At 18.4% G+C, this 15877-nt stretch overlaps 1 protein-coding gene across 1 annotated transcript in view; it reads left to right on the top strand.

The window, feature by feature from the left end:
* The window catches only part of LOC109420785 (uncharacterized), a 19312-nt gene extending 6251 nt beyond the window's left edge, over positions 1-13061 (top strand). The window contains exons 3-8 of the mRNA XM_062845018.1: positions 10140-10230; positions 10293-10493; positions 10882-11049; positions 11318-11435; positions 11974-12092; positions 12152-13061. Of these exons, the coding sequence (XP_062701002.1) occupies positions 10140-10230; positions 10293-10493; positions 10882-11049; positions 11318-11435; positions 11974-12092; positions 12152-12448 (994 nt within the window). The 3' untranslated portion in view covers positions 12449-13061. The remainder of the gene's footprint in view (positions 1-10139; positions 10231-10292; positions 10494-10881; positions 11050-11317; positions 11436-11973; positions 12093-12151) is intronic.
* The last annotated feature ends 2816 nt before the right edge of the window (positions 13062-15877 follow it).

Below are 15877 nucleotides of genomic sequence, written 5' to 3'. Positions count from 1 at the left end.
ATTAAAATTAAAATTAAAATTAAAATTACAATTAAAATTAAAATTAAAATTAAAATTAAAATTACAATTAAAATTAAAATTAAAATTAAAATTAAAATTAAAATTAAAATTAAAATTAAAATTAAAATTAAAATTAAAATTAAAATTAAAATTAAAATTAAAATTAAAATTAAAATTAAAATTAAAATTAAAATTAAAATTAAAATTAAAATTAAAATTAAAATTAAAATTAAAATTAAAATTAAAATTAAAATTAAAATTAAAATTAAAATTAAAATTAAAATTAAAATTAAAATTAAAATTAAAATTAAAATTAAAATTAAAATTAAAATTAAAATTAAAATTAAAATTAAAATTAAAATTAAAATTAAAATTAAAATTAAAATTAAAATTAAAATTAAAATTAAAATTAAAATTAAAATTAAAATTAAAATTAAAATTAAAATTAAAATTAAAATTAAAATTAAAATTAAAATTAAAATTAAAATTAAAATTAAAATTAAAATTAAAATTAAAATTAAAATTAAAATTAAAATTAAAATTAAAATTAAAATTAAAATTAAAATTAAAATTAAAATTAAAATTAAAATTAAAATTAAAATTAAAATTAAAATTAAAATTAAAATTAAAATTAAAATTAAAATTAAAATTAAAATTAAAATTAAAATTAAAATTAAAATTAAAATTAAAATTAAAATTAAAATTAAAATTAAAATTAAAATTAAAATTAAAATTAAAATTAAAATTAAAATTAAAATTAAAATTAAAATTAAAATTAAAATTAAAATTAAAATTAAAATTAAAATTAAAATTAAAATTAAAATTAAAATTAAAATTAAAATTAAAATTAAAATTAAAATTAAAATTAAAATTAAAATTAAAATTAAAATTAAAATTAAAATTAAAATTAAAATTAAAATTAAAATTAAAATTAAAATTAAAATTAAAATTAAAATTAAAATTAAAATTAAAATTAAAATTAAAATTAAAATTAAAATTAAAATTAAAATTAAAATTAAAATTAAAATTAAAATTAAAATTAAAATTAAAATTAAAATTAAAATTAAAATTAAAATTAAAATTAAAATTAAAATTAAAATTAAAATTAAAATTAAAATTAAAATTAAAATTAAAATTAAAATTAAAATTAAAATTAAAATTAAAATTAAAATTAAAATTAAAATTAAAATTAAAATTAAAATTAAAATTAAAATTAAAATTAAAATTAAAATTAAAATTAAAATTAAAATTAAAATTAAAATTAAAATTAAAATTAAAATTAAAATTAAAATTAAAATTAAAATTAAAATTAAAATTAAAATTAAAATTAAAATTAAAATTAAAATTAAAATTAAAATTAAAATTAAAATTAAAATTAAAATTAAAATTAAAATTAAAATTAAAATTAAAATTAAAATTAAAATTAAAATTAAAATTAAAATTAAAATTAAAATTAAAATTAAAATTAAAATTAAAATTAAAATTAAAATTAAAATTAAAATTAAAATTAAAATTAAAATTAAAATTAAAATTAAAATTAAAATTAAAATTAAAATTAAAATTAAAATTAAAATTAAAATTAAAATTAAAATTAAAATTAAAATTAAAATTAAAATTAAAATTAAAATTAAAATTAAAATTAAAATTAAAATTAAAATTAAAATTAAAATTAAAATTAAAATTAAAATTAAAATTAAAATTAAAATTAAAATTAAAATTAAAATTAAAATTAAAATTAAAATTAAAATTAAAATTAAAATTAAAATTAAAATTAAAATTAAAATTAAAATTAAAATTAAAATTAAAATTAAAATTAAAATTAAAATTAAAATTAAAATTAAAATTAAAATTAAAATTAAAATTAAAATTAAAATTAAAATTAAAATTAAAATTAAAATTAAAATTAAAATTAAAATTAAAATTAAAATTAAAATTAAAATTAAAATTAAAATTAAAATTAAAATTAAAATTAAAATTAAAATTAAAATTAAAATTAAAATTAAAATTAAAATTAAAATTAAAATTAAAATTAAAATTAAAATTAAAATTAAAATTAAAATTAAAATTAAAATTAAAATTAAAATTAAAATTAAAATTAAAATTAAAATTAAAATTAAAATTAAAATTAAAATTAAAATTAAAATTAAAATTAAAATTAAAATTAAAATTAAAATTAAAATTAAAATTAAAATTAAAATTAAAATTAAAATTAAAATTAAAATTAAAATTAAAATTAAAATTAAAATTAAAATTAAAATTAAAATTAAAATTAAAATTAAAATTAAAATTAAAATTAAAATTAAAATTAAAATTAAAATTAAAATTAAAATTAAAATTAAAATTAAAATTAAAATTAAAATTAAAATTAAAATTAAAATTAAAATTAAAATTAAAATTAAAATTAAAATTAAAATTAAAATTAAAATTAAAATTAAAATTAAAATTAAAATTAAAATTAAAATTAAAATTAAAATTAAAATTAAAATTAAAATTAAAATTAAAATTAAAATTAAAATTAAAATTAAAATTAAAATTAAAATTAAAATTAAAATTAAAATTAAAATTAAAATTAAAATTAAAATTAAAATTAAAATTAAAATTAAAATTAAAATTAAAATTAAAATTAAAATTAAAATTAAAATTAAAATTAAAATTAAAATTAAAATTAAAATTAAAATTAAAATTAAAATTAAAATTAAAATTAAAATTAAAATTAAAATTAAAATTAAAATTAAAATTAAAATTAAAATTAAAATTAAAATTAAAATTAAAATTAAAATTAAAATTAAAATTAAAATTAAAATTAAAATTAAAATTAAAATTAAAATTAAAATTAAAATTAAAATTAAAATTAAAATTAAAATTAAAATTAAAATTAAAATTAAAATTAAAATTAAAATTAAAATTAAAATTAAAATTAAAATTAAAATTAAAATTAAAATTAAAATTAAAATTAAAATTAAAATTAAAATTAAAATTAAAATTAAAATTAAAATTAAAATTAAAATTAAAATTAAAATTAAAATTAAAATTAAAATTAAAATTAAAATTAAAATTAAAATTAAAATTAAAATTAAAATTAAAATTAAAATTAAAATTAAAATTAAAATTAAAATTAAAATTAAAATTAAAATTAAAATTAAAATTAAAATTAAAATTAAAATTAAAATTAAAATTAAAATTAAAATTAAAATTAAAATTAAAATTAAAATTAAAATTAAAATTAAAATTAAAATTAAAATTAAAATTAAAATTAAAATTAAAATTAAAATTAAAATTAAAATTAAAATTAAAATTAAAATTAAAATTAAAATTAAAATTAAAATTAAAATTAAAATTAAAATTAAAATTAAAATTAAAATTAAAATTAAAATTAAAATTAAAATTAAAATTAAAATTAAAATTAAAATTAAAATTAAAATTAAAATTAAAATTAAAATTAAAATTAAAATTAAAATTAAAATTAAAATTAAAATTAAAATTAAAATTAAAATTAAAATTAAAATTAAAATTAAAATTAAAATTAAAATTAAAATTAAAATTAAAATTAAAATTAAAATTAAAATTAAAATTAAAATTAAAATTAAAATTAAAATTAAAATTAAAATTAAAATTAAAATTAAAATTAAAATTAAAATTAAAATTAAAATTAAAATTAAAATTAAAATTAAAATTAAAATTAAAATTAAAATTAAAATTAAAATTAAAATTAAAATTAAAATTAAAATTAAAATTAAAATTAAAATTAAAATTAAAATTAAAATTAAAATTAAAATTAAAATTAAAATTAAAATTAAAATTAAAATTAAAATTAAAATTAAAATTAAAATTAAAATTAAAATTAAAATTAAAATTAAAATTAAAATTAAAATTAAAATTAAAATTAAAATTAAAATTAAAATTAAAATTAAAATTAAAATTAAAATTAAAATTAAAATTAAAATTAAAATTAAAATTAAAATTAAAATTAAAATTAAAATTAAAATTAAAATTAAAATTAAAATTAAAATTAAAATTAAAATTAAAATTAAAATTAAAATTAAAATTAAAATTAAAATTAAAATTAAAATTAAAATTAAAATTAAAATTAAAATTAAAATTAAAATTAAAATTAAAATTAAAATTAAAATTAAAATTAAAATTAAAATTAAAATTAAAATTAAAATTAAAATTAAAATTAAAATTAAAATTAAAATTAAAATTAAAATTAAAATTAAAATTAAAATTAAAATTAAAATTAAAATTAAAATTAAAATTAAAATTAAAATTAAAATTAAAATTAAAATTAAAATTAAAATTAAAATTAAAATTAAAATTAAAATTAAAATTAAAATTAAAATTAAAATTAAAATTAAAATTAAAATTAAAATTAAAATTAAAATTAAAATTAAAATTAAAATTAAAATTAAAATTAAAATTAAAATTAAAATTAAAATTAAAATTAAAATTAAAATTAAAATTAAAATTAAAATTAAAATTAAAATTAAAATTAAAATTAAAATTAAAATTAAAATTAAAATTAAAATTAAAATTAAAATTAAAATTAAAATTAAAATTAAAATTAAAATTAAAATTAAAATTAAAATTAAAATTAAAATTAAAATTAAAATTAAAATTAAAATTAAAATTAAAATTAAAATTAAAATTAAAATTAAAATTAAAATTAAAATTAAAATTAAAATTAAAATTAAAATTAAAATTAAAATTAAAATTAAAATTAAAATTAAAATTAAAATTAAAATTAAAATTAAAATTAAAATTAAAATTAAAATTAAAATTAAAATTAAAATTAAAATTAAAATTAAAATTAAAATTAAAATTAAAATTAAAATTAAAATTAAAATTAAAATTAAAATTAAAATTAAAATTAAAATTAAAATTAAAATTAAAATTAAAATTAAAATTAAAATTAAAATTAAAATTAAAATTAAAATTAAAATTAAAATTAAAATTAAAATTAAAATTAAAATTAAAATTAAAATTAAAATTAAAATTAAAATTAAAATTAAAATTAAAATTAAAATTAAAATTAAAATTAAAATTAAAATTAAAATTAAAATTAAAATTAAAATTAAAATTAAAATTAAAATTAAAATTAAAATTAAAATTAAAATTAAAATTAAAATTAAAATTAAAATTAAAATTAAAATTAAAATTAAAATTAAAATTAAAATTAAAATTAAAATTAAAATTAAAATTAAAATTAAAATTAAAATTAAAATTAAAATTAAAATTAAAATTAAAATTAAAATTAAAATTAAAATTAAAATTAAAATTAAAATTAAAATTAAAATTAAAATTAAAATTAAAATTAAAATTAAAATTAAAATTAAAATTAAAATTAAAATTAAAATTAAAATTAAAATTAAAATTAAAATTAAAATTAAAATTAAAATTAAAATTAAAATTAAAATTAAAATTAAAATTAAAATTAAAATTAAAATTAAAATTAAAATTAAAATTAAAATTAAAATTAAAATTAAAATTAAAATTAAAATTAAAATTAAAATTAAAATTAAAATTAAAATTAAAATTAAAATTAAAATTAAAATTAAAATTAAAATTAAAATTAAAATTAAAATTAAAATTAAAATTAAAATTAAAATTAAAATTAAAATTAAAATTAAAATTAAAATTAAAATTAAAATTAAAATTAAAATTAAAATTAAAATTAAAATTAAAATTAAAATTAAAATTAAAATTAAAATTAAAATTAAAATTAAAATTAAAATTAAAATTAAAATTAAAATTAAAATTAAAATTAAAATTAAAATTAAAATTAAAATTAAAATTAAAATTAAAATTAAAATTAAAATTAAAATTAAAATTAAAATTAAAATTAAAATTAAAATTAAAATTAAAATTAAAATTAAAATTAAAATTAAAATTAAAATTAAAATTAAAATTAAAATTAAAATTAAAATTAAAATTAAAATTAAAATTAAAATTAAAATTAAAATTAAAATTAAAATTAAAATTAAAATTAAAATTAAAATTAAAATTAAAATTAAAATTAAAATTAAAATTAAAATTAAAATTAAAATTAAAATTAAAATTAAAATTAAAATTAAAATTAAAATTAAAATTAAAATTAAAATTAAAATTAAAATTAAAATTAAAATTAAAATTAAAATTAAAATTAAAATTAAAATTAAAATTAAAATTAAAATTAAAATTAAAATTAAAATTAAAATTAAAATTAAAATTAAAATTAAAATTAAAATTAAAATTAAAATTAAAATTAAAATTAAAATTAAAATTAAAATTAAAATTAAAATTAAAATTAAAATTAAAATTAAAATTAAAATTAAAATTAAAATTAAAATTAAAATTAAAATTAAAATTAAAATTAAAATTAAAATTAAAATTAAAATTAAAATTAAAATTAAAATTAAAATTAAAATTAAAATTAAAATTAAAATTAAAATTAAAATTAAAATTAAAATTAAAATTAAAATTAAAATTAAAATTAAAATTAAAATTAAAATTAAAATTAAAATTAAAATTAAAATTAAAATTAAAATTAAAATTAAAATTAAAATTAAAATTAAAATTAAAATTAAAATTAAAATTAAAATTAAAATTAAAATTAAAATTAAAATTAAAATTAAAATTAAAATTAAAATTAAAATTAAAATTAAAATTAAAATTAAAATTAAAATTAAAATTAAAATTAAAATTAAAATTAAAATTAAAATTAAAATTAAAATTAAAATTAAAATTAAAATTAAAATTAAAATTAAAATTAAAATTAAAATTAAAATTAAAATTAAAATTAAAATTAAAATTAAAATTAAAATTAAAATTAAAATTAAAATTAAAATTAAAATTAAAATTAAAATTAAAATTAAAATTAAAATTAAAATTAAAATTAAAATTAAAATTAAAATTAAAATTAAAATTAAAATTAAAATTAAAATTAAAATTAAAATTAAAATTAAAATTAAAATTAAAATTAAAATTAAAATTAAAATTAAAATTAAAATTAAAATTAAAATTAAAATTAAAATTAAAATTAAAATTAAAATTAAAATTAAAATTAAAATTAAAATTAAAATTAAAATTAAAATTAAAATTAAAATTAAAATTAAAATTAAAATTAAAATTAAAATTAAAATTAAAATTAAAATTAAAATTAAAATTAAAATTAAAATTAAAATTAAAATTAAAATTAAAATTAAAATTAAAATTAAAATTAAAATTAAAATTAAAATTAAAATTAAAATTAAAATTAAAATTAAAATTAAAATTAAAATTAAAATTAAAATTAAAATTAAAATTAAAATTAAAATTAAAATTAAAATTAAAATTAAAATTAAAATTAAAATTAAAATTAAAATTAAAATTAAAATTAAAATTAAAATTAAAATTAAAATTAAAATTAAAATTAAAATTAAAATTAAAATTAAAATTAAAATTAAAATTAAAATTAAAATTAAAATTAAAATTAAAATTAAAATTAAAATTAAAATTAAAATTAAAATTAAAATTAAAATTAAAATTAAAATTAAAATTAAAATTAAAATTAAAATTAAAATTAAAATTAAAATTAAAATTAAAATTAAAATTAAAATTAAAATTAAAATTAAAATTAAAATTAAAATTAAAATTAAAATTAAAATTAAAATTAAAATTAAAATTAAAATTAAAATTAAAATTAAAATTAAAATTAAAATTAAAATTAAAATTAAAATTAAAATTAAAATTAAAATTAAAATTAAAATTAAAATTAAAATTAAAATTAAAATTAAAATTAAAATTAAAATTAAAATTAAAATTAAAATTAAAATTAAAATTAAAATTAAAATTGAAATTGAAATTAAAATTAAAATTAAAATTAAAATTAAAATTAAAATTAAAATTAAAATTAAAATTAAAATTAAAATTAAAATTAAAATTAGAATTAGAATTAGAATTAAAATTAAAATTAAAATTAAAATTAAAATTAAAATTAAAAATAAAATTTAAATTTAAATTTAAATTAAAATTAAGATTAAAATTTAAATTTAAATTTAAATTTAAATTTAAATTTAAATTTAAATTTAAATTTAAATTTAAATTTAAATTTAAATTAAAATTAAAATTAAAATTAAAATTAAAATTAAAATTAAAATTAAAATTAAAATTAAAATTAAAATTAAAATTAAAATTAAAATTAAAATTAAAATTAAAATTAAAATTAAAATTAAAATTAAAATTAAAATTAAAATTAAAATTAAAATTAAAATTAATTAAAATTAAAATTAAAATTAAAATTAAAATTAAAATTAAAATTAAAATTAAAATTAAAATTAAAATTAAAATTAGAATTAGAATTAGAATTAAAATTAAAATTAAAATTAAAATTAAAATTAAAATTAAAAATAAAATTTAAATTTAAATTTAAATTTAAATTTAAATTAAAATTAAGATTAAAATTTAAATTTAAATTTAAATTTAAATTTAAATTTAAATTTAAATTTAAATTTAAATTTAAATTTAAATTTAAATTTAAATTTAAATTTAAATTTAAATTTAAATTTAAATTTAAATTTAAATTTAAATTTAAATTTAAATTTAAATTGAAATTGAAATTTAAATTTAAATTTAAATTTAAATTAAAACGGGCTCCGAGTTTTTTATCAAATATGTTTCGTCCAGCTTTCATTCGAGGCAAGAGTATGGTTGTAGTAGTGAACGTCGACAAAAGTTCACTACTACAATCACACTTCTTGCTCGGATGACAGCTGGAATGAAAACAAGCAGCATAAAATCTATGCCTAACATGCGTCTAACAGCCCATAGTAAAACATATCTAACGTTAGTCTAATGTTAGACTAACAAACATGTTTCGAATTTGCAACATGTCTAACAAAAGTGTGTCATATCTGTCTAATTTTAGACTAACATTAGCCAAAAGTGAGACAAAAAGTTAGCCTAACATGCTGGCCAGTTAGTCTCACATTAGGCTAATGTTAGGCTAACTCTCCGTACTGGGTAAATCAATCTTTTGACGTTTCTCACCGTAGGATTGATCGACTTTTAGTTAATCGATTTTTTTCGATATACAGTACCCGTCATAAGTATTTATATACTCACAAAGAAGTAACGCAACGATAATGAATCACTCAAGAATATTTAGCATCACCCAGAATATCTCGAAAATCTGAGGGCCTACGTAGATGTAATCTTCAGCAAAGTTGTTGCACTTGAATTTCTGAGTAACTATGCTGGAGACAGCAAGCTCCGTAGGCCATCAGGCTTTCAAGATATGTATTCTGGGTGATGCTAAACTTTCTGGACGATTCATTAAATAATGTTCCAATATTCCTGTGTGAGCACTTATGACTAAAGTCACTCAGGCGACCAGAGCCAATCACACCTCCTCACCGAGGAATGCTGCACCGTGACGTCATAGTACGACCCCAACATAAGAGTTTGCCAGACTGTAACTGGATTGATTGTAATTATGACGGGTAGTGTACATCGACGGCAACATTTCAAAAAGGCTTAATGGCTTACGGCTAAGCAAACCCAAATTTGCTGGTACATATTGAAAGAGCCGAACTTTAATTCGTTCCTGTGGGAAATGCGCTGACGTTGCGTGCTGCATACGCTGCGGTGCGGTGCGGTAGCGTTGCGTTCTCGTGTGCATCCTCCCATTTGATTGTGTATAACTCAGGACGCACATGTGTGCACGCGCCGCCCGTGTGCATCGGCTCAAATAGTTCGACAATGATTTTTCATAAGGGCCTAACTGAATTGATCGACTTCTCTTCATCGACTCTCTCTTTCGCTAATAACTTGATCAAAACAAACAAAATCATAATTCTTCTATAGCAACATGTAGTCGTCTTCTTCGCATTTCAACCAAAACATGTTTGGAAAACTCAATACACATTCTGTGACAACACAAAGAGAGGATCGATGAAGAGAACTCGAAAATGTCAGTTAGGCCCAAATGAAAAATCAGTGTCGAGAAAATATGCAAGCTATCTAAAACAATCGATTGTGCACTATCGCAATACAGATCTCGCATTTAGTATCATAAGGGCGTAATGTGCCTTTCCATTTCACTGCGTTCAAACAGCAGAATGACGTTTGGACCTTTTTTGATGTTTGCATCCATCCATAATAATTCTGATTCTATCTTTTATTAGCCATCCAAGTGTGCATCACAAGGACGTCGTTGCCAAATCATTGGTAAGCAAATACCCAGTTCTAAAATCCGAGAGTGCCGATGTCCCTCAGGTTTGTTGAGAACATAATATTATTTCACATATATCAACATAATACACAAAATATTTTTACAGGCTGTGTGGTTTTACCCAAACGGCAGAGGATACGGTAAACACGGAGGCAAGCTGCATTACCATATCGAATATATGGTGAAGAAAGATAAGAAGCAGGTTCGTCACAGCAAAGCCGTTGCTGATGCGGCCCAAGAACTAAGCAGCAGTTCCGATCCAACAACCAGCAGTGGCGAGAGCGATTCGACGGATTTGGCTGACACAGTATGTATATTTTGTAATAATAACGTAGGGTCTGGGACCATTTGGGCAGGAGCACCTATTTTGGGCACTTGCTGCTATAACTCAGTCAATTTTGAACCGATTTACTTGATTTTTGAAACACGATCAGATACGCACAGTATCTAGTCGTGTTCAAAAATTCAAGTCAATCGGTTTGAAATTGGCTGAGTTATAGCAGCAAGTGTCCAAAATAGGTACTCCTGCCCAAATGGTCCCAGACCCTATGCATTTAGCATTTACCGTAGTTAGAGGTGAGATTCATGCCGTTTTTATTTTTGAAACCAAGGCTGAGCCTGGCGGCCGCCAGCATGAACTACAGTAAAACAATAATTGAATGTTGATTTCCTTTTTGCTTGGGGTTTGATTCTAGATCAATAAACTAAAATTCGTCGTACCATCGAAGGAATCTTACAAAATCATTCGAAATGATTGGATTAAAACTATGACGATGCGCAACGAAATCAGACAGAAGAATCCAGGTTCATATGACGAACTGATCGAAATGTTCCCCCTGTCGACGTCGTTCGACGGACTGCTGGTAATATTAGGTACTATAAACAAACTGTTTTCATATTTCACTAATTTTATTACCCGTTGCAAGAAAATAGAGAGCGAAAATGGTGCAAAATCGCTAATAGACCTCCGCTCGTACGTTTAATCGTTCTGGTGTCTTTTACAATAAGTGCGCGAATGGGCCAAAGAATACTGCGCCGACAACACCAACAAGATTTACCGTACTGGCGGAGGTATACGAGCACTTGCGCTCAAAAATTTTCGCGCAACGCATAATAAAAATATTTTAACAGATCGATCTGGACTTCGTTGAAATGTTTCCATCTGCAACCAACGGCATTGAAGATTGGAATGCTTTGCAGGATAAAATCGTGCAGAAATTCAATCATTTGCAGACAACAGTTTGTGATCGTAAGTAAATTCAAAGCGGCATGGTAGCCACATAGCAGGGGGCCGTAGTGATAAACGCGCGGGTTCTCAGCACGCCCATGCTGAGAGTGACGGGTTCCATTCCCGGTCGGTCTAGGATGTTTTCGTAATGAGAAGAGTCTGGACTTCCTTGGGCATAGATCATAGTTCGTGCCTGCCACACGATATACGCATGCAAAATGATCATTGGTAGAGAAAGCTCTCAGTAAAAAAAATGGCGAAGTGCTTAAAGAACATTAGGCTGAGAAGCAGGCTTAGTCATAGTGAAACGTTACGTCAAGAAAGGAAGGGATGATAGTAGCCACATTTGGTTGTGTTTAAAAAAAATCAGTAGGGGTTTTCAGCGAAAGCAATGTTATTATGATGCAAGATGAATTTGAAGGTTGTGGGAATTATTAACTGAGAGCTTTCTCTGACAATAATCATTTTTCATGCATCGAAATCAATGAAGAAAATTTAATCGAATCAGTTAGACCCAGATGAAAAATCATTGTTCAATAAAGACCTCTATTTTTCACAGATTTTATTCGCTCGCTCCTCATCATCAGAGAGAAAAATCCGTCACGTGGCGTCAAACGTGTGAACAAAGGATCTCAGAAAATCGTCAACCTACTCGAGAGAGTCGTGGAATGGATAAATGTAAGAATTCTTGCAATTTAAACGTAAATGTAAATTGAATGTATTTTTTTTTATTTCAGCCGGAAGATGACATTGACCAGTTTGCTGCGGGTTATCGGGCAACGGACAGTCCTGTCCTTATAATTAAAGGGCCAATGTACAGTGCAGGTGAAACGTACATCCGGATCGGGAAACGAGTATTTACAAGCGGATCCGAAATTCAGAACGGCTTTTTCACCATGATCAAAGCACATTATTTTTTCCATCTCAAATTCGAACCATCTCTTTCCAATTTTTACTCTTTTTTCCTGTCAGAAGTGTTTCACGTAGCAAAGCCATCTACCACTGTTAATGGTTTTATGTTGCAGCTTAAATGAGCTTGATTTCAAGCCAAAAGTTGACATGCAGCAATGATAATTTTAAGAAAAAAATCGTAGAGAAAAAAAAATCGTTCATTTAAAAAAAGTTCATTTTATTTTTAGAAGGAAACCCCCAAAGGGGCTATTTTTTCTTAGCTGGAAAATTTCAAATACGACTAAGAGGCCGGCATATTCGTCTTTTGTGCTTTTAAACGAAGCTTTTGGCGATTACGTAAGCCTAAAATCAGGGTATTTGGAATTTTCCAACTTGAAATCAAAGCCGCTATTCCCAAAAAATAGAATCTCAGCTTTACTGATCATCCAGCAAACTGCAAATTTGCTGGAATACCAGCAAACTTATTTTAGAATCGTTTACTGATTAATCAGCAAATCTGAATGCGTTTTGCTGATTATTCAGCAATGCATCTGTCAAATCTACTTCGCGTCAAATTGCTGATTAACCAGCAAATTTAATTTCGGGTTACTGGTTGTTCAGCAAACCATCTGTCAACCGATGACAATTCGTGTTGCTGAATGATCCAGCAAACATTTTATTGCTGATTGAATTGCTGAATTTACAGCACGCCAAAAATCAGCAAAACTTTGCTGGATTCCAGCAATAAAAATTTGGTGTGTACTTTTCACTACCTTCGTTTCGTTGCCGCGGTCGGGTCTCAGCTTGCTTTGTTACATTCGTAACCGAGCGGTAAAACGAAGATCAAATCAACGTCGTCTGACACGATGACATTTGTCTAATTCCAGCTTTTTGCATGATTTCAGGCAATTTAGGTTATGATTGGTATAGTATTAGTTTATTTGTGCGTGAGAAATCGATAACGACACATACATGTAGCCAAAACAGCCTTTTTTTATGGGAAAGACAGGAATAACGAAGCCCGAACCATCTCCGGAAGACGCTTTCGTGGTCGAGCGCATTCGTTTGACAGTTTTGTTTCGTACAGTAGTTTGATCGCTTGTCTTGTGATGCGAATGTTGGAGACAAAGGAAGCCGAATTTCGGCGAAAAGGTGTCAATGACTGTGACCGCTAACAAGACTGTGTGTATTAGTGGATATGATACCGTTCATGATATTTACATGGCTCATGAGCGTGTCTCATGTGCTCTGAAATGTACCGTCCAAAACATCGGCTTAAATATTGTTCTATCCGTCCTATCCATGGGGTAAGGCACTCACCCTTTCGCCTGTTTGATCATAAAGCTCCAATTCGCTCGCACTGTATACGACAAGCGAGGTTTTTGGTAGTGTTGTTCGTTTTACAATGATGCGCATCCGAAGGGTTAATAACATTGGCAGTAATATCGATATGAATCGATTAATATTAGGGGGATTGACTTAACAGCGTATAAGCACAGACAAACAGACGTCTCACTCTACCCTTTTTAACCCTTTTTAACGATTAGTTCAAATATTTTGTAGTTCGCAAATCGCTCGGTCACGGCGCTCGCATCGTTTATGCTCCTGTTTGACATTTGCTCACTGCTGCCACCTACTGAGTGGTATGAAACATACTATTTGATGTTTTCACGTGTGCAGCAGAAATATTTCGATTAGTTTATTGGATAATATTGCTTATTATGTGAAATATGCAAACCGAACACGGCAAGCGTGATTTCCTCAGAACTCCGTACACGTTGCGACCATTCATGGCCCATTCCAGAACTGATACGAAATCCGCATGGGAAATGCAGCTAGGACAGGTAGGTGCACGAACTACTTGGCTGATGATCACGTGATGCGTTCTCTAAGGTCTCAATCTCCCACTTGATGAAAGGCGAAGAAATGCAGGTAGAAAAAAAAAGATCGTTGTGACTCGCGGATCGTTTTGTTTCATCGTAGTGTAGGGTGAAAAATAAAATTTGAATGTGTATGTAATTTTGACGTGCACGGTTATGTTTTTTTTATTCCAAAGAGCTAATAAGAATCGATACTTCTTAACCTTTCAGGACTCGATTACCCGTAGTCGCGTTCTGGACAGCCTTCAAGAAATCTCACGCGCACATCAATGAGACGACGCGTTGTGAGACAATTCGTCACATTGATCCCTCTTTTTCGGATGTAACACGCTAGAAGTACACACGACACCACTCTTATGCGAGCGACACGTTACATATACATACATTTCCAGTGAGTCTCACTGTTTTAGAGCACATCGCAAAACTGTCTCAATGTACACATGCGATTTGATATAATGATATCCGTGTGACACTGCACATGAGAACGGCGCATGAGACTGCGCAATAGTGGTTTCTGCTTTTAGTAGTGTTGCGTGTACGTACACGCTGCATTACACGAACACCACTTGAGTTACTGGTTGAAAATAGTAAACAAAGATCAGCTGTTCCCAGCAAAATCAAATGGGCATATTTTCAACCAGTAGATTTGCATTAGTATTCGTGACACCGCGCTGCGAATCCACTATGAATCGCCTCATGCGCTCTAACATCGAGTGTCGTTTCTGCAACGGAGTAATCATGAAATGAAATTTCTACACGGTAGTTGAACGAATAAAACTGTATTAAGCCAAATTAGCTTATTGGGCAGGGACACAATGACGCCCGTTGGGTCGGTATATCCATGTTTGTTTTTGACAGCATCGATAGGGTAGAAAGTGAAAACAACTCACATATCTGGCGTTCGATTTGAAAAGGTCGTATGTTTACTGTGATTCCTATGCAGATACGACCATTGATTGCCTCTATCGTGGAAACATTACGAATAGCTTGGTATCAAGATGCCTTTCATGGTCGGGAGTGAATTGTTGATACTATTTTTAGATCTTTTATCTCTTGCATCAATCAAACCAACATTATTTTTTGATGTCCATATCAAAATATGCTATTATCGAGCTCTATTTCCGTTATCCGGTATACTATATCGACAATGATTTTTAATAAGGGCCTAACTGACTTAATCGATTTCTCTTCATTGACTCTCTCTTTCGCTAATAATAACTTGATCAAAACAAACAAAATCATTATTCTTTTTGTTTCTATAGCAAGATGTAGTCGTCTTGTTCGCATTTCAACCAAAAAATCTTTGGAAAACTAAATATACATTTTGTAATAACACAAAGAGAGAATCGATGAAGAGAATTCGAAAATGTCAGTTAGGCCCTAATGAAAATTCAGTGTCGATATATTTTATTTTACATGATCAACAGTGAATGAAAAGATGCACTTAAATGATCAAAGACTGCTGTAAGTGACCATTGAGTGAATTTATCGGAGGTACGCACAGAGCATTTCCAGCATAACGATTGAATAGCGTAATCGCGACATTTTTCAATTCCAATGAAAATTGCTTCCTATATTCCTTCTAGGGTTTCTTCAGGAACTGCTACAGGGATTCCTCCAGGAGTTCCTCCACGAACTCTTCTTAGGATTGCTTCAGAATTCTGCGGTTTCTTAAGTACTTTCTAACTTTTC

Source organism: Aedes albopictus, chromosome 1, assembly GCF_035046485.1.
Source record: "Aedes albopictus strain Foshan chromosome 1, AalbF5, whole genome shotgun sequence".
NCBI classification, from domain to species: Eukaryota; Metazoa; Arthropoda; class Insecta; order Diptera; family Culicidae; genus Aedes; species Aedes albopictus.
The sequence above is the reverse complement of the archived record's forward strand: the minus strand, read 5'-3'. Positions and strand labels throughout refer to the sequence as shown.